Genomic DNA, 16,154 nt, shown 5'->3' on the forward strand with positions numbered 1-16,154 from the left:
ATATATATATATATATTTTTTTTTTTTTTTTTTTTTTTTTTTATACTTTGTCGCTGTCTCCCGCGTTTGCGAGGTAGCGCAAGGAAACAGACGAAAGAAATGGCCCAACCCCCCCCCCCATACACATGTACATACACACGTCCAGACACGCAAATATACATACCTACACAGCTTTCCATGGTTTACCCCAGACGCTTCACATGCCTTGCTTCAATCCACTGACAGCACGTCAACCCCTGTATACCACATGACTCCAATTCACTCTATTTCTTGCCCTCCTTTCACCCTCCTGCATGTTCAGGCCCCGATCACACAAAATCTTTTTCACTCCATCTTTCCACCTCCAATTTGGTCTCCCTCTTCTCCTCGTTCCCTCCACCTCCGACACATATATCCTCTTGGTCAATCTCTCCTCACTCATTCTCTCCATGTGCCCAAACCATTTCAAAACACCCTCTTCTGCTCTCTCGACCACGCTCTTTTTATTTCCACACATCTCTCTTACCCTTACGTTACTTACTCGATCAAACCACCTCACACCACACATTGTCCTCAAACATCTCATTTCCAGCACATCCATCCTCCTGCGCACATCTCTATCCATAGCCCACGCCTCGCAACCATACAGCATTGTTGGAACCACCATTCCCTCAAACATACCCATTTTTGCTTTCCGAGATAATGTTCTCGACTTCCACACATTTTTCAAGGCTCCCAAAATTTTCGCCCCCTCCCCCACCCTATGATCCACTTCCGCTTCCATGGTTCCATCCGCTGACAGATCCACTCCCAGATATCTAAAACACTTCACTTCCTCCAGTTTTTCTCCATTCAAACTCACCTCCCAATTGACTTGACCCTCACCCCTACTGTACCTAATAACCTTGCTCTTATTCACATTTACTCTCAACTTTCTTCTTCCACACACTTTACCAAACTCAGTCACCAGCTTCTGCAGTTTCTCACATGAATCAGCCACCAGCGCTGTATCATCAGCGAACAACAATTGACTCACTTCCCAAGCTCTCTCATCCCCAACAGACTTCATACTTGCCCCTCTTTCCAGGACTCTTGCATTTACCTCCTTTACAACCCCATCCATAAACAAATTAAACAACCATGGAGACATCACACACCCCTGCCGCAAACCTACATTCACTGAGAACCAATCACTTTCCTCTCTTCCTACACGTACACATGCCTTACATCCTCGATAAAAACTTTTCACTGCTTCTAACAACTTGCCTCCCACACCATATATTCTTAATACCTTCCACAGAGCATCTCTATCAACTCTATCATATGCCTTCTCCAGATCCATAAATGCTACATACAAATCCATTTGCTTTTCTAAGTATTTCTCACATACATTCTTCAAAGCAAACACCTGATCCACACATCCTCTACCACTTCTGAAACCACACTGCTCTTCCCCAATCTGATGCTCTGTACATGCCTTCACCCTCTCAATCAATACCCTCCCATATAATTTACCAGGAATACTCAACAAACTTATACCTCTGTAATTTGAGCACTCACTCTTATCCCCTTTGCCTTTGTACAATGGCACTATGCACGCATTCCGCCAATCCTCAGGCACCTCACCATGAGTCATACATACATTAAATAACCTTACCAACCAGTCAACAATACAGTCACCCCCTTTCTTAATAAATTCCACTGCAATACCATCCAAACCTGGGGTTAGGGGAGAAAGAAAACTTCCCACGTATTCCCTGCGTGTCGTAGAAGGCGACTAAAAGGGGAGGGAGCGGGTGGCTGGAAATCCTCCCCCCTCTTTTTTTTTTTTTTTTTCCAAAAGAAGGAACAGAGAAGGGGGCCAGGTTAGGATGTTCCCTCAAAGGCCCAGTCCTCTGTTCTTAACGCTACCTCGCTGACGCGGGAAATGGCGAATAGTTTGAAAAAAAAAAAAAAAAAAAAAAAAAAAATATATATATATATATATATATATATATATATATATATATTTCATACTATTCGCCATTTCCCGCGATATATATATATATATATATATATATATATATATATATATATATATATATATATATATATATATATATGGTCACACTAGTTCGTGATGAAAGTTATGAGGGTGAAACTGCACTTTAGTAGGAGCTACAATGTTATCTAACATGTAATTTTTCTATACATGTGGCACGACATGTTTCGTGGAGACAATCCACCTCATCAGGTGCCAGTACTTAACAAAGTTATTTAAATCCCAACATCACACCGGAGTAGCGCCGTCCAGCACCAACCAGTACATACCAAACACTGCATGCTTTGGCAAGCAGTAACCGTTAAAAGGGAGAGTGATTACGGGGTGTTACGTGGCGGGGGTTGACCTGGGTAGCTGGGTGTGTCGAAATTTGTTTTCGTGTTTTGTCAATTATCTCATAATGATTTGGTTAATGCTAGGATGGGTTTTAAAGTTACCTGGGGAGGGAATCAAAGCTCTTGTTATCAGCAATTAAAACAAATACAATGACGTTGCGTGTGACATAATCAGGAGTTATATAGGATAACGAGATTTTCAAGATCTATGGGATGATTATTTTCATGAGTGTTTAGCAATCGCAATTTTGTGGTCATTCCTGCGTACTGCATGACAGTGCTAATAACACCTCTCCTTTACATATATATAAAACATGCCTTGCATTTATCGGCGTAAACACTCCCCATTAACTGTTACCTATTCTGGCCTACTATTTATTAAGGTCTTACTACTGTTATTGTACTGGAAAGCAACATTACAAGCACTGTTCTTTAGAATGTCTTAGATTAGATAAGTAGGAAGAATAGGGCAACACTAAACATTTAGAACTTATCCTTATTTGTTATATTTATGTTTCTATTATGTTCTCTGCTTACATATAATCTTAAGTGATACTTGTTTTTTCATATTTCTTGGTTTCGTTCAAATTACGTTACAGTCGTATTCAAGTAGATTTACAACACAGAATAACGATGAGAATATCTCCATTCCCTCTTGGTAACCTCTGGAAAGCTTCAAGTCTTCTGCAGAGCAGCAAACATCTTACAGCAATTCTATCATCACAAGAGGATCCAACATCCTCTATCAATAAAAACCTTACAGGTCAAAGGTATTATCTTTTATGAAACCGTCTCACCAACTTGACGGCTTTGGCTCGGCACTCAGGAAGTTTAAACAATAATAAGTGCACAGTGTTCAGTTTAGCACTTAATTCCTCGCCATCTCCACAGTTTGGGTATGTAGGTTATAAGGCTGTAGTCTCCCACGGGGCGCCCCCACCACATGCGTTTGGGGCTTGCCATCTCCTATGACAGTTCCCACAACAAGCATTCAGGGGTTCCAGTCTCCTAGGCGGCGCTCTAGCGTGTGGTTAGGGACTGCAGTCTCCTAGGCGACCCCACAGCACCTCCCTCCACATGGACCTGCGGCTGTGGGTGTACATTAAGATGACCCTGAAGCCGTAACAGTGCATCAGCTGGTAGTACTTCCAGAACTGTTGGTAAACGCTACTGCCTCCCACGTCGCTCACTGAACATAGAAATTAGAAAGGAATTTACTTCACGTCTTCTCTTCACCAATCATTCTCTTAAGACTAAGCATGGAGAAATAAATAATTCTAAAGCGTTATCTCTAGTTAAAGCGTTTGCGGTAAAGCTTCAACAACTACTAATCAGTAATCTATTGAGATCAAAGGTGATTTTTTTTTTATGCTTTGCATGATTTTTGTATATTTCTAGGCTATTACACAAAACTAAACTTAGCCTAGCTAACTAATTATCGACCAACCTAAATCTAATCACCTAACGAAACCCGCTTTCACGATTTTGCAACGCAACGCCTAGCTATGTTCAACAGGGAACTTAAGCCTAGTTCAACAAAGTCACCTTGCCGTGTTCAACACATTCATCTGGTCGGTTTCAACAGTCATTTGGTCGTATTCACCAGTCAACCGGTCGTTTTCAACACAGTCGTCTGGCCATGTTCAACCTAGCCACTTAACTTCCAAGTTAAAAGTACCTCCTTCAAGTTTATGATGAACTTCCATGCCGATCTGCTTGATGTTCCTCAGGAGATGTGGGGAGCTGAAGAACATGTCTTGAAAGAAGTCGAGCTCCGAGAGTTCGATGTCGATCTTGAGGTAGTCAATGACTGAATCAGTCAGGTTCAAACGTTTCAGAATGTTTTCATACCGGTCCACCCGGCTCATCTGAAGGAAGGAGACCAACTGGCTGTACTAGAGGGGAAATCGACCAACACCTGTACTAATGACGGGAGACAGATCACCTGGCTTTACTGGGGAAAGAGTCAGGTAATCTGGCTTTACTGGGCATGGATTGGCAGTCTGGTTTCACTGGGGGGGGGGGGAGACTGGCCATCTGACTGTACTGGTGGGGGAACACGGACCATATGGCTGTAATGGGGAGGGTGTCAGACCATCTGGGCATCTCCAGAACTAACCTAAGGCAAAGATAAACGTTGGTGTCAGTTCTTACCTTCTTACTTCCTCTCATCTGGCCAAGGGACTTGGTTCCCTTATAGTTACTGAGTCCTAGCCTGTAGAACTGGATGTTTGGCGCCCGCTGGTGATCCTCCACGTCCATAGTGGGATCAAACGAGTGCACCTGAGAAACCAAGAAAACGTATTTCAACCATCGGTGGAAAAGCACCTTAGTTTTCAGCTAATCACAAAACATGGTACATCTTGTAACCCTTGACCACAACGGTACCATCCAGTCATCATATCTAAGGGTCATACCGTCGTGCTATTTAGTACTCACCAATCTCTTTCATTTGCCCCTGTCCACATGGTGAGCTGCAGCAACTCAGGTTCTGCAAATATAACTTGCAGAAAATGGCATCCGCAAGCAGTAAACATTGAACAGAAGCCAATTGCGTTAGTGTTCTTGGCCTTCACGCCTTTATACAATCTTGCACTCTAGAGTAATGTTCCTTATATTTCCTAATTACATGATCATTTATTTCATAATGTGGTACACAAATAAGGTGATTTTTTTTCTTTACTTTTTCTGCTTTTATAAAACTTCAAGCTATTTAAAAAAAAAAAAGAAAAATAAATAAATATATATTCATGCTCCTTTGCGAAAACAGTGTGAGGACGAGAATGGCGAGCGAGAGAGGAGCGAGGTCATTGCTATTTCATCTTTTTCATGGCCTTGGTACTGTACGACGAGGCTGTGTCAGCAGCAGAATACCAGGGACCGCCCACCAGTCATAAGAATTCAGCACTATTTCACATCATGATGGCACTACAGACGCCTGGTCCAACTTACCGAGAACGGCTACTATACAGGTAAGTTTGAAAGTTCTGCTAAAAGCTATGTTTAAAAGGGAGAAAACATGGCACAAGTAGAATGTAGTGCATTTACAATTTGCCTTCCTGAACATCACAGTGATTTGCCATACAAAATTGGGCAGTTCTCCCCTGTAGGGGAATCCATATATTTGGTGAGGGAAATTACCATGCAGGAAAACTTCAGTATATGGGAAATAGAAATATCTTATTTCTGACGCGAATGAAAAATCAAGGCAAGGGTAAGTCTGAGTAAGTCTGTTCCCTGGCAGGTTGATCTTGCCTCGTGTCTTAGGCTAAGTTTGGGGTCGAAATACCGAAAAAGGTTACTTACATTGCAATGATAAGAACTACATAAATCTTATTATACTAGTAAGCTTACTCTTGGCATGGCCCACTAGATTTTGAGTCAGTTACCTCCTAAATTAGCTGCAAATGTAGATACGACAATACAAGCTGATTTTAACATAAGGAATAACAAGACTGTCAGTTTTTGTCGTAAAAGTTTAGTTATAACTCAATTTCCCTCAAAATAACAGAAATTTCAGCTTATAGAAACACCTGATATAAAGCATCAAGGAAAATCTTACACCATGGCAAAATTAACTGCTTTCAGTGGAAAGAATGCACATCATCGACCACCCGACTTTCAGATGTACCTGTAATGATCTTTTATATAGAGCTGTTGATTATGGTATATAGAATGATTCAAGTAGGATTATAATGACCGTAGTAATGATGTATCATCCCACGTTCAGTAAAGGCGGTCCAAGGGTTTAAACTAGACTTAGCCTAGCCTTATATAAACCTGCTCTTACCCATATGAAATTGATACAACCTAAGAATGTATGAATTCCAATGTAGTAATGATGTAGCCTATGTGCATATTAATGCCAGTATGATAGAGCCTACGTCCATATAAATCTCTGTTTGCTAAAGCTAATTACCACAGTTTGAATTTGTTTAATATTGATTTAGCCTGTGTTTTAAGTAAATCTTTCTGCACATCTGATAAATCTCATATTTATGTTCACATAGATCACTGTATGATAATAGCCTATGACCAAACTAGCCCATGTAGAATAATGATAAGCCATGTAACTTATTAATTTCTGCATAATATTAACCACTATATCAATCCTTGCACAGCAATGAGGAAACCTATTTGATATCTTATTCCTGTAAAAAATATAACAGACCATAATGGCACATGGATCCCAGTGTAATAATGATGCCATTCAAAGAAAATTGCTAGATTCACTTGCTGTTCTATCATCCTTTGTCATGCTGAAGTGTTTATGTCAAAGATCTGATAGTTTCTCAGTGTGTAACTTAGGATTTCCTTGAATTTTACACATTATGTTTTTTTATCATTTCCATTACCATATAAGCCTTATGTAATTTATTTAAAAGAATGAAGAATGTCTAAGATTTACTGAGGTTGATTATGTTTGTATTACTAATTAGTGTAAACTACATAAGGTCCAGGAGGGAATCCCCTTTTTAATGTTTGGATTTTGAATGGTCAGGTATTTACCTATGAATTGTCTGTAATTCATTACAAAAACAAGGAATGAATGATCCACATATATTTAATCTCTAAGAAATATGGTAAATGCAACTTGTTTTTGTTAATCGAATAAGTCCTTAAAGAGAAAAACTGGAATACTTTATCTTAAGATTCAACTGAATGAACTATTGAAAAATATGGGATAGTCATGTCTAGAAGTCACAGATTCATATATATAAATCCTTTTAGAAATTCCCTTAGCACATATAAACTGTGTGTGTGTGTGAGAGAGAGATCTTCCTATAGATGGAATACTTCCCTAAATCTGATCAAAACGCCGTTGAAGGACGGATAGACGGTTAAGAGCATGAAAAATAAGTACTTACAAAACCTTTGTTGACTCGTCAAGTCAAAGTTAACGTACTTTACAGTTATATTCTGCAAAATCGTCTTCAAAACCCCAGTCATTGTTAACACCGAAGGAGAGGACGATACAGCTGCCGGGTTGGATGTTGTACTGGCAGTCCAAGCAGGCCAGCTTCAGCCCATCATGCGCCGCAGGGGCTCGACCCCCGAACTGCCGCTGCAACAAAGACATGACCTGGTACTATATATAGCAAGTAAGATATAATCATAACACTTGCAATCAAGACTATCGTACAGTTTTTCTTGTTCGCAGTAGTATATAAATCACCTGGAAGATAGTTCATTCATAGTACTTGTTTCACAAAAATTTCTTAGTTCGTTAGTTTTTGCTATTGAATTCTGTAAAGGCAGCTTCTGAGTCAAGTGTTATTTTCAGACATATCGAAGATTATTAACAACCAACGAAGTGGGAAATCAAAATATGTATACCTTGGCGTGTCACATTAAGCTATATTGTAGAATCGTCCCTTATCGAAATTCCAGTGCTATGTTTATATATATATATATATATATATATATATATATATATATATATATATATATATATATATATATATGTGTGTGTGTGTGTGTGTTTGTGTGTATGGGGGTGGGTTGGGCCATTTCTTTCGTCTGTTTCCTTGCGCTACCTCGCAAACGCGGGAGACAGCGACAAAGCAAAGCAAAGTGTGGAAGTCGAGAACATTATCTCGGAAAGCAAAAATGGGTATGTTTGAAGGAATAGTGGTTCCAACAATGTTGTATGGTTGCGAGGCGTGGGCTATGGATAGAGTTGTGCGCAGGAGGATGGATGTGCTGGAAATGAGATGTTTGAGGACAATGTGTGGTGTGAGGTGCTTTGATCGAGTAAGTAACGTAAGGGTAAGAGAGATGTGTGGAAATAAAAAGAGCGTGGTTGAGAGAGCAGAAGAGGGTGTTTTGAAATGGTTTGGGCACATGGAGAGAATGAGTGAGGAAAGATTGACCAAGAGGATATATGTGTCGGAGGTGGAGGGAACGAGGAGAAGAGGGAGACCAAATTGGAGGTGGAAAGATGGAGTGAAAAAGATTTTGTGTGATCGGGGCCTGAACATGCAGGAGGGTGAAAGGAGGGCAAGGAATAGAGTGAATTGGAGCGATGTGGTATACCGGGGTTGACGTGCTGTCAGTGGATTGAATCAAGGCATGTGAAGCGTCTGGGGTAAACCATGGAAAGCTGTGTAGGTATGTATATTTGCGTGTGTGGACGTATGTATATACATGTGTATGGGGGTGGGTTGGGCCATTTCTTTCGTCTGTTTCCTTGCGCTACCTCGCAAACGCGGGAGACAGCGACAAAGCAAAAAAAAAAAAAAAAAAAAAGTATATATATATATATATATATATATATATATATATATATATATATGCTCAATCCTCACTGGAAAGAGAAAATAACTGAGTATTTTCGTTTATTTCATCCTTGGAGTGGGGGAGTACAAGTGTTGACATCCTTAAAAGCACAGACAAGCCAGGCGTAGCTTCGCTAATCCCCCATGGAGAGCGAGTGGACAGAGGTCAAATCATGTGACCTGAAGTGTTTGACCTACCTCCCCTTACATGGTGTGGACAGGGTTATTCTCGGGGATACTTCTTTATGATTATTTCAGGAAGCAGTTTGTCACATATAGAATGGCTAAAGGACATATTTACATCATGATTAAATGCGCCAGATTGAACATGATTCAGTCTGAAATCCTATATGCTCTCAGGTATATGTAGATATGTATCCGAGGGCAAATAGGATTTCAGATCCTGATTTTTTTTTCTTTTTTGTGATGAACTGAAAATGATTCAGTACATTGGACAGAAGCTAAGATACCCAAGAAATATACATAACCAGTGTCAGACTTCAGCAAGTAAACGTTTCTGTAGTGGCCAAAATAATAAGTCAGAACGTAAAAGTTATCAAAGAACTCTTGTTCTTCCCCTCCTTGAGAATTTTCTCGAATGTGTTCACATTCCCAAAAAACTTAATGTACAAATAGTATTCAAATATGACAACACCATCAAGAGAGCCCCCATCGTAATTATTCCATCAAATAACACAGGTGTTGTTTATAAAGTCCCATGAAAAGACTGTAACCAGTTTTATATTGGACAATCGTAGAAAGATTTGAAGACTAAAATCTCACAACATAAGTATAGTGTTAGGATAGCCCAACAGAGCAGCGGCTTATTCCAACATAAATCTGTCTTTGATCACCGTATTGACTGGGAAGGAGCCAAGACCATAGCTAAATTAAAATGTTTCAGTGAAAGAAATGTAATTGAATCATGTTTGATTTCTGGCACATTTGATCACAACATAAATATGTCCTTTGTCCAATTTAAATGTGACACACTGTTAACTGAAATTATTATTAAGAAGTATCCACCAGAATAACCCTATCCACGCACCAGGTAAGGAGAGAGAGGTCAGATGTCAGGTCACGTAAATTAGTGCTTACCTGCTTTCCACGGAGATAATGAAGCCTCGCCTTACTGCTATGGAGTGGAAAAGTGATGGAAGATGAGAGTGTTGTAGGGAACATGTAATGGAGGAGGTTGTTGATAGGGCAAGAAATGAAAGGGTAAGACAGAGGTGTGGTCATAGAAATTGTGTGGTTGAGAGAGCCGAAGAGGGTGTGCTGAAATGGTTTGAACATACAGAGAGGATGAGTGAGGAAAGGTTGACAGAGAGGATATGTGTCATAGTGGAGGAACAGGGGGAACCAAATTGGAGGTGGAAGGATGGAGTGAAAAAGATTTTAAGTTACTTGCGCCTGAACAAGCGCGGGGGTGAAAGATGTGCATGGGATAGTGAATTGGAATGATGTGGTATACAGGGGTCGACGTGCTGTCAGTGGGCTGAACCAGGGCATGTAAAGCGTCCGAGGTAAACCATGGAAAGGTTTGTGGGGCCTGATTGTGGACAGGGAGCTGTGGTTTAGGTGGATTACACATGACAACTAGAGATGGAGACGAACGGATGCGACTTTTTTTTTTTTTTTTTTGTCTTCCTGGCGCTACCTCGCTAACGCGGCCATCAAATATGAAAAAGGAAAGATTTCATATATATATATATATATATATATATATATATATATATATATATATATATATATATATATTCATACATATTCGCCATTTCCCGCGATGGCGAGGTAGCGTTAAGAACAGAGGACTGGGCCTTACAGGGAATATCCTCACTTGGTCCCCTTCTCTGTTCCTTCTTTTGGGGAAAAAAAAAAAACGAGAGGGGAGGATTCCCAGCTCCCCGCTCCCTCCCCTTTTAGTCGCCTTCTACGACACGCAGGGAATACGTGAGAAGTATTCTTTCTCCCCTATCCCCAGGGATAATATATATATATATATATATATATATATATATATATATATATGCAATACGGGATGGGTCTTACCATGGTCATGCAGGGCGCCTCCACAGTATTAAGGTAGTGTCGGAGCTGCGACAGGTTGACCAGAGGCTGGACCACACATCCCGCCTCACTGGAGCCCACAGGAATTCCCTGATCTGCAAAATAGATTACCGTCCGTTGACATGACCGAATGTTCATCTCGCAAGGTGTGTGTTGCTTATCGGGAAGGACGACTGAAGACAGACAGTATCACTCCTTGAGCACAGCGATACGACGACCTTTGGGTATGATGGACTGGCCCTCGGACCTGGCCCTCAGGGGACATAGGTGAAAGGTTATCTCATCATAGTCAGGGATCGTAAAGCCATGGTTCATGAGTGCCACTGAAGTGGCCAGCCAGATGATACCAAAGTGTTGGAGTGGAAAAGTGATCGAAGAGGGAAGTGTTCGTAGGGGGCATGTAATGGAGGGGGTTGTTGATAGAGGGGGGCATGTGATGTGAGGGGAAGGATATGGAAGGGGAAAGTGTTGGAGGAGGTAGATGAGGGGAGTGGTAATGGGGGCAGGGGGGGCTTGGCTTGTGATGACATTGCTCATGTGGTCTTACCTTTGTAGATACTGGAGGGGTTCAGGTTCGTCCGTCCTTCACCACGGAAACTGAGTCTGTGGGAGGAAACTAAAATTAATATATATATATATATATATATATATATATATATATATATATATATATATATATATATATATATATATATATATATATATATATCATAGCGTCAACAGCGGAGGACTGAGAGGGAAAATCCTCACTTGGTCTCCTCTGTTCCTTCTTTATGAAAAATAAAAACGGGAGGGGAGGATTTCCATCCCCCCCCCCCCCCGCTCCCACCCCTTTTAGTCGCCTTCTATGACATGCAAGGAATACGTGGGCAGTATTCTTTCTCCCCTATCCCAGGGATGTTTTGTGTGACGGGGTGGCGACGAGAATGGAAGAAGGCGGCAAGTGTGGGTATGTATATATGTCTGTGTATGTATATGTATGTATACGTTGAAATGTATATGTATGTAACGTTGAAATGTGTATGTATGTATACGTGCGTGTGTGGGCGTTTATGTATATTTATGTTTATGTGTGTATGTGGATGGATTGGGCCATTCCTCGTCTGTTTCCTTGCGCTTCCTCGCTGACGCGGGAGACGGCGATTAAGTTCCAATTCACTCTTTCCTTGCACGCCTCTCACCCTCCTGCATGTTCAGGCCCCGATCGCTCAAAATCTTTTTCACTCCATTCTTCCCCCTACAATTTGGTCTACCGCTTCTTCTCTTTCCCTCGACTGCTGACACATATATCCTCTTTGTCAACCTTTCCCCACTCATTCTCTCCATATGTCCAAACCATTTCAACAAACGCTCTTCGGCTCTTTCAACTACATTTTTTTTTCATTATCACACATCTCTTACCCTTTCATTGCTTACTCGGTAAAAACCACCTCACACCACATATTGTCCTCAAACACTTCATTTCCAACACATCCACCCTCCTCCACACACCTTATTTGTGGCCCATGCATCGCATCCATATAATATCATTGGGACTACTATAGCCTCAGACATAGCCATTTCTGCCTTCCTAAATAATGACCTCTCTCTCTCTCTCTCTCTCTCTCTCTCTCTCTCTCTCTCTCTCTCTCTCTCTCTCTCTCTCTCTCTCTCTCTCTCTCTCTCTCTCTCCACACCTTCAGTGCCACCAGTGTGAGGATGATTAGTGCCAGTGTGAGGACGATTAGTGCCACCATTGTGAGGATGATTTCTGCTGCTTCACTACAAGGAAGATGAGTGCTACCTCAGTGTGAGGAGGCAGGTGAGAGCTGCGTCAGTGTGAGTGAAGGATAGTGTTACCTCAGTGTGAGGAGAAATGTAACTGTTACTTCAGTGTGAGCAGGAAAAACTGTGCAACTTCAGTGTCAAGAGGAAGATAAGTGCTACTTGAGTCTGAGGAACAAGATAAGTGCTGCTTCAGCATGAGGAGAAAGATAAGTGCTACTTGAGTGTGAGGAACAAGGGCTGCTTCAGAATGAGGAGAAAGATAAGTGCTACTTGAGTGTGAGGAACAAGATAAGTGCTGCTTCGGCATGAGGAGAGAGAGGTCAGTGCTACTTGGGTGTGAGGAACAAGATAAGTGCTGCTTCAGCATGAGGAGAGAGAGATAAGTGCTACTTCAGTAGTAGGAAAAATGAGTGCTACTTCAGTGTAAGGAGAAATATGATTGCTACTTACATGAGAGTGATGAAGAAGATAAGGAGTACTGCCAAGGCGATGAGTGCCATGTTCCATCTAACCATCAGCACCATGTTGACCTCCTCATTCGGGGACGACACCTGACTTAAGATACTACTTAATGAATTGTAGAGTATTTGTAGGGATAGAATGTCTCAGCTAGGGGTTGAAAATGAAATACTATGTTACTCATCAACGTTTAGTACAGGTTCCTGTTAGACGGACTGTTGTGGTTTTCCATTAATGATTTCAGTTTTTCCCTGTCTTCAGGAGGGATGCAAATTGCTAGTGGTAATGTAATGAAGGTGTGATTTTACCGTGACCGTGCAGACAGGAAGGCAAAGAGACTCACTGGGAATATATAGTTACGTAACATATGTATGTAGTATATCATGTGGGGATATTATTTAATCTTACCTTGTGAGTGGGAGCGTTTGGTGGGAGGGAAGACTGATTTGCTGCTCAACCCCAGTGTCCTTTCGTCTAAGTTGAGATGTTTCCAACAAACCCGTCAGCGTTTCCACCTTAACTGTGCACATCTGCTGCTGAATGACAGATACTGCCTCATGTCCAGTCACACTGTTGCCTGTGTCACTCTACTATATACAAAATTCCGGTTGTTATAACCATTCGGTTTTGAGAGTATAAGTAAGCTTTGGATATTGGAAGATTTGGCAAGACAATGGAGCAATTTGTAGTTTAACACGGTATATCACGATCAACGGTGTCAATGTTGTAACTTTGAGGAATCTTAAGTAGAAGAGCCTTGTATTGCTAAGGTAAGAGGCTCAAGAGACTATAGCCCACCACGGGCATTCGCCTGTTCCTACAACTTTCCTTAATCTATTATTTTTGGGTTAATTTTCCTCCTCCTCGCGTCAGCAACAGGATGGCTGCCGGCTGCTGACGCGTTAGTTGCAATTACTTCCCGATTATCAAATAACTTTCCTCCCCCACCCGCCATTGACTTTCCCTGGAATATGTGTGTTTCATATACATGAGTCACCAGTTAATGAAAACACAGGGTGATTAAAAGGGACCTAGGTTATCGTGGTCTCCATTGCCTATATGACTTGATTAAACGTTTAACTCCATGTTGACCCAGGTTTTATCTTTACGATAGTACAACAGCGTAACATTAAAAGCAGCTACATGGATTACTGGATCTGAAGCAAGCACTCATTTAGATTGCCAAAGTATTTACACGACTGTGCAATCATAGTTGATTTTGTGCAGCAGTATTAATGGGAGACATAGCCACTTCCCAGAAGAAATAAGATTTCGTTCACCAATTAAGATATAACACTAGTATTTCGCTCGAATGCATGTATATATGTAAGTATATTAATCATTTCTTTATGAGAAAGAGCGAAAGTAACATTGTAATCCCCTATAGAACCTTTACCGTTAACAAATATAAATTCTATTTTATACTTATATAAAAAATGGTTATCTGATAAAGGGGCTCATGTAGGTATTTTCTTATAGATACATATGATAGATATGTAAATGGCATGTGAAGATGTAAACATGGCCAGATTTTAGAGTAGATAGCTTTCATACCTAGAGAAACTTCTAATAATCTTGTTGGAGCCGGCAACACAAGTCCTGACATTAAAAAAAAGCAACATTCATAGATTCCATGTTGCACCATCGATGCTGATGCAGCATGACAATCATTGAACAGCAGCATGAACATGTGTACTACTAATGTTTGTGCAGTTGCACCAGTCAATTAGAGCAGAGCGTCGAATGCGGCATTAGCTACCATGTTGCACCACTGAAGTTATTGCAGCTGTACCACAAAGTGCAGTAGCATTAAGTGGGACAGCATCTTCCATATTACTGTACTGATACTGGTACGGCTGTATGAGCAATCAACAGCGGTATTAATACAGCAGTATTTATATGTTACACTATTGATGCTGGTGCATCGTTACCAATCATTCAGTACAACAGCATCAAGTGGACTAAAATATTCCATGTTGCACTATTGATGCTGGTGAAATTGTACCAGTCAGTGAAATAGCCCTGTTAGAATCTTCCAGCATTGCACTACTGTTGCTTGTGCAGTTGTATTAGTTATGCAGTGCAACTGCATGGAAGCAGCATCTATGTTGCACTTTTTTTGCCACTTCAATAGCATAGCATTAATTAGGGTAGTACACTCCATGCTGCTTAACTGATGCTGGTGAAGGTATTCAGCTTTGTGCAGCAGTCCAAGTGGTATAGTATGTCTTGGTTTTGTTGTACCACTCGTCATTCCAGTAGCATGATGAGATAATCCCAACATTTATCAAAGACTGACGAATGAGGTTGAATTATCATGTGCATCATTAACCAATATTCTGCTAGAGAAACTATGACTAGTTTGAGGTATGAGGAGAATTTGCATTGAGTAATGTAATGTAGCATACACTGTACTCATGTGATGTGAATATGAGTCAAGAATTAGCTTATAAAGTTTCATTACAATGGATTTTTGAGATAATTTGATGTCAGGAAAGTGAAAATAGTTAATTATGGAAAATTGCGGATGGGCCTAATTAATTAAGAAATATATGTACAGTTTGTGTATTGATAAGTGCGGAGCAGTTAAATAGACCAAATTGATATATGGGTTGCATGTAGTTGGGGCCACCAACAGTAGGTGCAGAGAGACTGGGTGATGCAGAATTAAGGAGGGGGAAAAAAAGGAAGAGAAGCCAGCATGGACTAATTCATGTGCCACTGCTGCTATGTTTGGAGAATGCTCATTGAATCTCATTGTGGACCAGCTGTTAGGCTGGCACTGAATTATGAACCATACATTTTTTCATACCCGATTGCTATCTCCCACATTAAAGAAGTTTTACCAGAAACAGAGAAAGAAAGGCCCCATCCATTCTCTAGTTGTCAAGTGTAATGCACCAAAATCAGAGCTCCCTATCTACTTCCAGGCTTCACAGACCTTCCCCAGATGCTTCACATGCCCTTTTTCAGTTCAATGACAAAATGTCAACCAATGTATACCATATCGTTCCAGTTCACTCTATCCTGTGTATGCCTTTTACCCTCGTGCTTGCTGTTTCTTATTAAAGATTTCTGTTTGTCAGCATGAAGGACAGCTTGGAAGTTCTTAATACTGCATCATGTAATTTTATTCCATGGCTACTCTGACTATGAAGAGCTCATCTAGAAAAATCATACATGCATATACAATCATGCACAGATGCAAGCCAACAAACAAATCCA

The 16,154-nt window shown here is 40.8% G+C and overlaps 2 protein-coding genes across 3 annotated transcripts in view; one reads left to right on the forward strand and one right to left on the reverse strand.

The window, feature by feature from the left end:
- Positions 1 to 16,154, forward strand: part of CstF64 (cleavage stimulation factor subunit 2 CstF64) — a 70,885-nt gene that overhangs the window by 688 nt on the left and 54,043 nt on the right. The window contains exon 2 of the mRNA XM_071665994.1: positions 5,126 to 5,327. The gene's annotated coding sequence lies outside the window, so the exon portion shown is untranslated. The remainder of the gene's footprint in view (positions 1 to 5,125; positions 5,328 to 16,154) is intronic.
- Positions 2,119 to 13,726, reverse strand: LOC139750987 (probable methyltransferase-like protein 24). 2 transcript variants are annotated; one of them, XM_071666002.1, is made up of 8 exons: positions 13,338 to 13,726; positions 12,921 to 13,034; positions 11,251 to 11,306; positions 10,686 to 10,798; positions 7,262 to 7,420; positions 4,510 to 4,638; positions 4,034 to 4,223; positions 2,119 to 3,544 (listed from the first exon to the last, which is right to left on the reverse strand). In XM_071666002.1, the coding sequence occupies exons 1-8, from the start codon at positions 13,457 to 13,459 to the stop codon at positions 3,387 to 3,389; spliced, it is 1,041 nt and encodes a 346-aa protein (XP_071522103.1). In that variant the 5' UTR covers positions 13,460 to 13,726; the 3' UTR covers positions 2,119 to 3,386. The 2 variants fall into 2 exon arrangements, with proteins under 2 accessions (XP_071522103.1, XP_071522104.1); XM_071666003.1 differs by having other exon boundaries at positions 2,120 to 3,544; positions 12,921 to 13,025.

Source organism: Panulirus ornatus, chromosome 10 (assembly GCF_036320965.1).
Source record: "Panulirus ornatus isolate Po-2019 chromosome 10, ASM3632096v1, whole genome shotgun sequence".
Lineage (NCBI taxonomy): Eukaryota > Metazoa > Arthropoda > Malacostraca > Decapoda > Palinuridae > Panulirus > Panulirus ornatus.

Bases quoted from the DNA above. Each gene is read 5' to 3' on its own strand.
- LOC139750987 (XM_071666002.1), bottom strand. From the start codon at position 13,459: ATGTGCACAGTTAAGGTGGAAACGCTGACGGGTTTGTTGGAAACATCT. The intron at 13,035-13,337 runs GTAAGATTAAAT...TTCATTAAGTAG, and splicing joins CAAACGCTCCCACTCACAAG to TATCTTAAGTCAGGTGTCGT. The intron at 10,799-11,250 runs GTAAGACCACAT...TCTATTTTGCAG, and splicing joins CCCCTCCAGTATCTACAAAG to ATCAGGGAATTCCTGTGGGC.